The 9,172-nt window shown below is 35.5% G+C and overlaps 1 protein-coding gene across 3 annotated transcripts in view; it reads right to left on the bottom strand.

The window, feature by feature from the left end:
* Positions 1–482: 482 nt before the first annotated feature.
* LOC112053382 (uncharacterized) overlaps positions 483–9,172 on the bottom strand; it is a 141,451-nt gene continuing 132,761 nt past the window's right edge. For all 3 annotated transcript variants that reach the window (XM_052884218.1, XM_052884219.1, XM_052884217.1), the window contains one exon: positions 483–1,651. In XM_052884218.1, the coding sequence (XP_052740178.1) occupies positions 769–1,641 (873 nt within the window). In that variant the 5' untranslated portion in view covers positions 1,642–1,651 and the 3' untranslated portion in view covers positions 483–768. The remainder of the gene's footprint in view (positions 1,652–9,172) is intronic.

Raw genomic sequence — 9,172 nt, 5'->3', positions numbered from 1 at the left:
ATGTTATGCCCAATCTCACTTAATGTGCTGCTTTCCGAAAAAAAAAACATAAAAAAGTACCTATAGAGAAGTTCCTATACCTTTCACTATAGAGATGACAAAAGTAAAAAAAGCCGGGTTTTCCGGGTTAAGTTTCCGCCCAAAAGTTGGAAACATCCTTCATAGGTTACTTAAGTCATAGCAAGCTTTTTTGTTTCTTTTGTGAGAAATCTTTACCTTTTATATGTGTTGGGCCCACCAAGGCCCAACACATATAGAAGGTAAAGATAATTTTGATACAGGGTCTAAGGTACGCTACGCCACTGTCTAAGCTCCAAATAGTTTTCTGTATAAAAGAGGAGGCTTATGCCCTAAAATAACCACTGGGTCCACTAAAATAGGCGTATAATGTTATTATGGTGCACAGAACATATATACACCAAAGCTTTCTTAAAATATGTCCGTGATATAATGCGTATCAAAACTAACATCTTTTGTTTTGATCTACCCTTCGTGGTTCTACTAATTGTCTACTTAATTAATATCCTATAATTATAATAATTCATGTAACTGTTATGTTAACTAAAATTGTGATTTTTTATATTATTCTTTGTACGATATCATAGAGCACCAAAGTACAATAAATTACAATCCAAAAATTAAAAAAAATGTATCAAAAATTTCCTGCGTATCACTAGGGGCAAATATGTGGCTGGGCTAGACAAATACCTAAATAAAGGACGACTCGATACGAGTCATTAATGTTTCCTAAAATTACCACAGAATGTTTTAAGGGTAGAAGTTCTGAAGGGCGTCCGAATATATTGAATTGTATGTGTCTCGAAGCACGTAAACACTGTCTCCTGGTTTCCCATTGAAAACGTATGGGCCTTTTAGATTGGTGACTTTAGAATTAGTAGGTTGTGGTTTCGGCTTGGGCTTAGAGTAAGAAGGCACATTGTAGCTCGGACGAGAAGGTACCATAGGTTGTGAACCATAGCCGAAGGGATCTAGAGGCATTTGCGGAGGTTGCGGGTAACCGGGAGCGCCACTCCATTGGTATACACCAGTTGGTTTGCCATTAGAAATAAAGTCGATTGGTAGATTGATGAATGGATCGGCTTGTTGGGGAACTTGAGGAAGCATAGGCGGCATTGGAGGTCCAATGGACGGAGGTTGCGATACATATCCCAATCCTGGCACAAACATGTACGGTGTGGGTGGCAATCTGATGTAGAAGATCGGAGAATTGTCGTATTGGAGAGAGTTCAGGTTATCATTTGGGTAAGAATCTGCTCCGTTCTTTTTCTTATTCTGCTGGCGGCGTTTGGAAGGAATCGTCCGCGATAAGTCATCGTCATCAAAACGGTCGTCGTTTACGGAGAATGTGACATCGTCATCATCATCTTCTGAATAGTCCAATCCGGAGGACAAGAACGAGGGATAATAGCCTCCAAACAGGTTCAGCGCTTTGTTTCTTCTATGTGTCGGTTCAGGGGCTGTTGTCGTCGTTTCTTTGAACTTCTCTTCAAGTTTGCTTTGGCGACCTGTTTCAGTATCTTCGGATATAGCAGCAGCGCGTGATCTTCTAGAAGGGGCGCTTTGGGTTTGATACATTATGTTGAGCAGCAACAGGAGCGGGAGCAGGAGTGAAGTTTTCATCTTGATTAATCTGAAAAGAAGAGAAAAATACATTTAATAAAATCTATACTAATATTACAAAGCCGAAGAATTTATTTGTTTGAGCACGCTAATCTCAGAAACTACTGGAAAAATTCTTTCATTGTTAGATAGCCCGTTTATCAAGGAAGGCTATAGGCTATATATTATCGCCGTATTCTTACGGGACCGGAAACCACGCGGGTGAAACCGCGCGGAGTCAGCTAGTATAAAATGTGTCATGATAGCTCGTTGCTGTCTTTTTAAACTGGATGACAGTATAAATTATGAGCGAGTTAAGTAATATAATAACTATTCCTAGACTGATCTTATTCGACCAACAAACCCTATCGCTTCCAACATAAGCCAACATCCGAGTCGCTCAGTAGATACCCAGCTAAAGAGACCTTCTACGTTCTTCAAGTTTTAGGGCTTCAGTCTGACATCCGCTTTTGCGCAAATCTCACTATTGAACCAATTGACGTACTTCATCATACTCTTAATAACATACAAGTAGATAACGCAAAGATAACAAACGCAATGAATGAAAGGAACCAGTTAGGAATATGAATGTGACTTTGACGAATACAGGCGCCTACTTTCGAATCTAAAACTATTACAATTAAAACTACAAAGCTAGTGATAAATCAAATGAGAAATAATGAGACTGGAGTAATTTGTCAGTAAGCTGCAATATTTCAAGAGTTACGACGTGTCGGCGTAATGTTCTCTATTTTTCAACGCAGCGCTGGACCGAGATAAATGATAAGTCCGTCGTTGGTAGCGCTAATCGATTTGCGGTTGGCAAATAGACTGTGCAAACAAACAAAAACTGTTTGCGGCCATTACTTATTCGTGCTGCAGCCTTTTACAGGAGTACATTTTGAAGGATAATTAATTTTGTTAATGTCCACACTTGTTACTCATACGACATAAATAAAAGATAGATAAAAGTGATAAAATTTTCAAGGTACATTTTTCAAATATACTTAGGTAAAACTTTTAACCGACTACCAAAAAGGAGGACTATATGTATGCTTTTATGGTATAATGAATCATATTTCCGTCATATGTTAACCAATTTTGAAAATTCTTTTTTTTGTTTGGATGGGTATAGGGTGGTCCCATTTTTTGCATGTCATTATTATTGTAGAACATGTTTAGTAATGTTTAAGTCGTGCCAAAGAAATGGACATACATACACACATACATACGCTCGAAAAACATTACCCTCCTTCTGACGAAGTCGGGTAAAAAACGAGAGACCAGACGTTGTAAACTGTCATTTTGTTTAATTTTTGTTAGGACACTAAGGCAGGTACTTACAAGTATTTTTTTTAATACAAAAGGACTGTAATCGATACACTCATATCTATCGTCTATCTACTTTATAGTCATACTTATGCTGCGAGTTGTCTACTAAACCATTTATAATATTTTTTTATCATAGGAAAGATCTTGAAAATGTTTAACAGTCTGTGTATGACTGGGATATACATACCTACCTATTATGTGCATAAACAATGAAATTGCACATTTTTTTAATTCTACACAGATCTTTGACGTAATTCTAGACTTCTGAGTAAAGTTTCGCATCGATGTACCAAATACGTCATCATTTACCTTCCTCAGTAGCGATGATGACTAGGTTTGAATATATTAGAATTTAAACTATCGTGAATGTTATTCATATTAATAATGCAAGAACCAGCTCATGACTAAGGGCCTCGTCGTTCGAAACTAGTCGGGCATACTCCGACCTAATATCACGTGAGTTTTAGCCGTGTTTCATAATCAATTAATAGGTTTGAATAGGAATATTGATTTTTATGATACATTCGGGTAAATAAGATCAATGTTAACTAATTTATACATAAACAGCAAAGATTGACTAGATATTTGCAAAATAAATAAGAATAAAAAATTTCAAAATCTATTAAAATATTTTTTTTTATCGTATAATTAGATGAAAATTCATAGTTTTAGCTTCCTTACATTAAATGTGACATATTTCAATATGTGAACTATAAACATAACGCACAAATAACAAATGCACAAATTATGTTTTTTGAACGCCCATACAAATCTAACGATCATTATGACTTACGACGTATTAAATCGTACCATTTTGTATGAGGCGTTTTTCAGAGATCCGCGGCAGCGCCGCAAATCTGACCCTTTAGATCCCTGTAGCTCCGAAAGTAATGATCGCAGATACCCTGTTACTTTTACAAAATTGCTTTGCTATTAGCATACTCCTTATACAATTTAAAAAACGGTCATCAACCTTATTGTAATAGCAAAGTACTGTGGTAATAGTAAGGACATACGACTACGATCTTTAAATAAATGAGTAAGTATGCAAGGTTGCACTAAATTGATAGTTACCTTTATTAAGCACACTATATAGGTATATATTGTAAAATGATGCAAGGCCATTCAAATCAGACTTCAAATTGCCTCTATCATTAAGCTTCTCTCTACATAGAGACCCAATTCCCATTCGAACTTACGAATCACGAGACTTACAGCCAGTTTCTTCATGTAAAGTAACAGTAAAAGTAGTAAGTAGTAAAGAAGACATTTTTTTTTTCTGTGATTAAGACCGTCACTTTTGCTTTATGACGTTACTTTGACTGTTAATTACGATGAAGAAACTGGCCGTTAGTCGGACCTTAAACACGAACGCTAGTACCTAACTACGCTAAATATTTTTATAATAGAGGGTTTGATTAATACACTAGTAAAATAATCACTTACTGGCTACTTATGGCCTCAGGTAGTGGCCAGTGGGCTACTACAATGTGGTTAATTAATACATATTGTGTATCTGCTGGGGTGTAAGAGGGAGTCTAGTACCAGCCAGCCTCCCCAACTGCCAACCTCACCTGCTCGTGGTGCACCCTGCAGAGTGACCGACGAGGCTCTGGCGACTGATCAATTTCGGTATAATCATTCCTAACAGGCTGGATTTTCATAAATGGCACAGGCCGGTGTCGAGCAGCAGCGACACCGGTGCGGTAAATACAGCCCTGCGAATGACTAACCCGCATGCCTAGCGTGGTCATTTTACGGACATTAACCTTTATGGACAAAGCCAAAATCAAACAGCCATTTTGCTGGCGGCTTAAGATCGTTGTACTTGGAGGTCCATGCAAGAGGCCTATGTCTAGCTGCAGTGGACGTCTATCGGTTGATAAGGTAAGGTGTATTTGCTACTGCAAACGATGGAGTTGAGCAGTAATTTGAAGGCTAATAATTAAAAATATCGATGAATATTTCGCAAAATCTTAAAATACCATTGAACGGGGCGCTTGTGTCTACTTTATTGTGTAGGTAACTATTTAATATTTTTATTGAACTTAATTTGTAAGATGGAGTTGGTATCGTGTGTAAACCATTTTACTTATACCATTACCATCCAATAGATACGTCATAAAATCGATGCCCTAAATACTGCGGAAATCATTACAGGTGAATCCATTAGATACTTAGATGTTACTTAGTAGATTTATGATTACGGGTTCAAACAATCAGTGACGGAAATGTAATAAAATGTACTTTAGTTGCGTAAAAGCTTCATTGTTAAATTACGTAAGAGATAAGTAAGTTGAAGTTCATATTCTTTGCAGTCCAAAAATATATATTATTGGATATTATACTCGTACAGTAATGATCTCTATGAAATACAGTTATTAAATAACAAAAGCAACCAAAATATTACAGAAGAGAAACAGTACAAAGTTGAACGTAGAAGCGATTCTACAGTGATTAATAAATTAATAAACCGTCTAAGTGCGTGTCGGGCCACGTGCAGTGTAGGGTTCCGTAGATTAAATGAGCGCTTCACACCTTTACAATGCAAAAATACTGATAGCAAATATTCACACTGTCACTATGGGATAAACGATAAAAAAACCATCCTCACTTTACATGTGAGGGAAGAGACCCCAAAAATGGTTTTTTTATTTTAATTTTTACCATTATAAAAACGTTATATATAAGCTAATTCTGCTTTTTAGTATTCACAGACTCTGAGTTATATTACTAACTACTTTATGTTTATAATTAACAACGGAATTAGTATGCAATTTTCGAGTTCCAATTACGTTTTTTAAGTTGGTCGACTATAACTCTTTAGGTACCCTAAAAAAATATTTTTCAAGATTTTATGTTCCAACTTTGTTCACATTTTTAATGTCCATACTCAAGCTAAATTACAGCTGCTTTTTAGTAGTAATAGTCTCTGCACTAAACCCTTATAAGGGTTCCTTGTGGACTACGGAACCCTAAAAACGTCACCGTTGATGTAAGGGTACGACTATATACGCGTAACAAAAATTCTGGTTTCACCTTTTGTAAGCGAGGCGTGTAGCTATTTGTTTCATTTCAAACCATTACCAAAGAACTCGCTGGTATGTATCGCAGAAGTGCAAACATTTTAATTGTACATTTTCAATACAAAGAAAGAGATTACAAAATACCTTGCACTCATTACTTAGTTTAATCTACGAATTAAAATTTTAGACCATGTTTTGCCAGTAATTGGCACAATTTTGTCTCATCAACTGCATGGTTGAGCAAATTAAGTCTCACGTACGTGAAAAAAATGTTATCCACCCACTCGATAAAAGTAAATGGATAATGATAATAATTATTGTATTGCATCTGCTGTACAAAAAATAATCTCTTTTTGTAGTGTAAGTGATTCATAATAAGCGGTTAAATGTTTAGTTACGTTTAGGTATTTGTATCTAAATGCGTCTGTGGTGTTTTTTTAGAAAGAGATAAACCGATTTTGTTATTCATGTAATTAAGGGTAAGTCTGAAAGTGGTGCCAGTGGGAGAAAAATTGAGCAGTAGTAGTAGAGAGTAGAAGGTTAGCTTGTTAAGGACATGATGCGTAGGGAGGAAACTCGTATTACTAGAAAAATGTTGAATGTGCAAGTGAAAGGATGTAATAGAAGAGGAAGGCCAAAGAAGAGATGGCAGGAGTGTGTGAAAGAGGACTTGTGTGTAAAGTGGATGATGAGTTGACGGGTAATAGAGACGAATAGAAAAGATTGACATATTTTTCCGACTCCACTGAAGTGGGTTATGGAAAAGGACATGAAGATGAGGTATACATAATGAAGGTGGTTTAAATAGCACCTAGACAAAACAGGTACAACAGTCATGGGGCACGTCGATTCTCTTTCTACAGGCGCATAGAAAACTAAAAATATGTATGATAATGACAGATCCAATCGATAACTTGATCACGTGACCTGTCTACAAATGTCAATCCCAAACATTTTTTTAAATTATAAAGCGTTGTCGATTGTAGAAAGAGAGCCACATGGCTACAGGCCCAGTAGGTATATTGTTATTCATGCACCAAGATTACATCAGCTCAGTAGGTGGTAATACATGTCAAGTTCAAGATTGCGCAGTCGAAAGAACTTGCACATTGAAATGAACTTCTTTTTTATACATTACACGTTTAATGTAAACATTCCATCATGCGATATCGCAGTGGTATAGGCAGATAAGTGATTAATGAGACGACTAGTAGTACCCCTAGTAAGAAATAAGAACGCTCGCTGTCGAATACTTTAAAACGAATTACTTACCTTAACGTGACTTGTGAATATAGTGACAGGTAAAAAGAAGTACTTTGTATCTTACTTACCTGTACGTTTGGTTTAAATTCGAAATTGGTTAAAATACAGAAGCGATCGAAAGAAAGAAAGAAAGAAAATAAATTTATTCAAATCTAAAAGTTACAGACAGTCAGTACCCTATCCTTATGTCTGTCTGTAACCCTTAAAAAGAAAGGGTGTACAGCTCAGCTTATGCCGTGCACTACATACAAGCATAACACACGGCGCTGATTTTCAGCTGAGACCCGTGTGACGTCACAGCTTATAATTGTACAAATAAATTGACATTAACTAAATTAAATTAAAATAAGCAGCAAATATGTGTTACATTTTAAAAATATATAATTACTAATTAAACTACAAGTTACTAACATTGAGGTTAAAGATCGGTACAAGTTACTAACATTGAGGTTAATTTTGTTTCGGCTCCTAATTGAATAATTCATATAATCGATTAACTAATCACTTATATGAATGGTTAAATACCCACTAGGTACGTAGTACTTTGGATCAAGAGTTCTTGGATTCGAATAAGTTGCAGATAACACTGTATCATGCAGTGCTTATGCCTTCTACCTATCGATTCCTACCGCAAAGATTGTGAATTCGTGATGTATTCCGTGGTGCGATTAAATTCGCACTCGATGGTTATCCGTTAATGGAATAAGCCTTTTGCACGACTTAATAAAGTTACAAATGACAATATCATATTTTACTTTAAACTTACGTTTCGATAATCGAAAAGTTTTATTACGGGTGAATAGAACTCTGACTAAAGAGTGCACTGTTCTTGGCTGTTGACAGCTTTGGCTTAGTCTGAAAAACTTGATAGGCTAAAGTAGTGTAACTTGATCGTATCGAGATTGTATCAGTCTTGATGAATACTGTATTTGTCATCTATTTACTATGGGTGTTTTGATTATTCCGTCTGCAGTAATACGCTTTGACTTTATCGTGTATCTAGTTTTTAATCACTTACATGATATACTCGTAGACGCGTAGGTTTGTATGAATCGCTTTATTATGAAATTCTGGATTTTATTCCCGGCTGTGGCAAATTCAGGAATATACCTATTTATTATTTTCTGAATAAGTTAGTCTGATGGTTAACTCTAGGATTATATTCATTAAGGAAAATTAATTAAAAATGTCTAAGGTGTTCTAAAAGGAATATTTTCGAAGTAAAAATATTTCTTTTGTAAATAGATCTTAAACTATGTCCAATAAATCGCATCCAATATTATGACCTAGCCAAACTTATTCATCTCGTCGATATCAACAGTCTTACTAATACGATTACGTATTTAACATCAACTATGTATGGATACAGACCTCTGCAATGCCTGGCAGTTCTATGGTAAAAAGGTGAAGAACTAGATCGAAGTTCGTGGGTGCAGTTACTATCTGATTCATGAGAAACATTTTACTATAATATTAAACACATAAGTTATCAAGGTTTTGTGAAAACTAGTTGAAACATGGCGAATAGTATGATAATGTAATAAAACAACACCATATTGGAACTTCACTGATATCAACTTGTCCAGGGTTTTAGTGGCTTTTTTTTATGCGAAATATATCAGTTTATTTCAGAATGGTTTCTTGATGAATGTTGAGACGGCCAGAGCTTTTAGCCAAGTTACAACTTGGTATCTTATCAAATTAAATTCGATGTTCTAATTTAATTAGATAAGATTTTTTTCGTTTTCCGTTTCTGTGAGATATTTTTCAGTAGTGATATTATTATATTATATTTATCAGAAAACAAAAATTTTCAAATCAAAAATAATATGTAAAAGACAAGTTAATGGGATAAAATAAAAATGTAAACCTACTAAATAAGGTAACTCTCCCAATACTTTTTCTAGCAATTTCAGACATAATGGCGCACC

Source organism: Bicyclus anynana, chromosome 11 (assembly GCF_947172395.1).
Source record: "Bicyclus anynana chromosome 11, ilBicAnyn1.1, whole genome shotgun sequence".
In the NCBI taxonomy this organism is placed as follows: domain Eukaryota; kingdom Metazoa; phylum Arthropoda; class Insecta; order Lepidoptera; family Nymphalidae; genus Bicyclus; species Bicyclus anynana.
The sequence above is the reverse complement of the archived record's forward strand: the minus strand, read 5'-3'. Positions and strand labels throughout refer to the sequence as shown.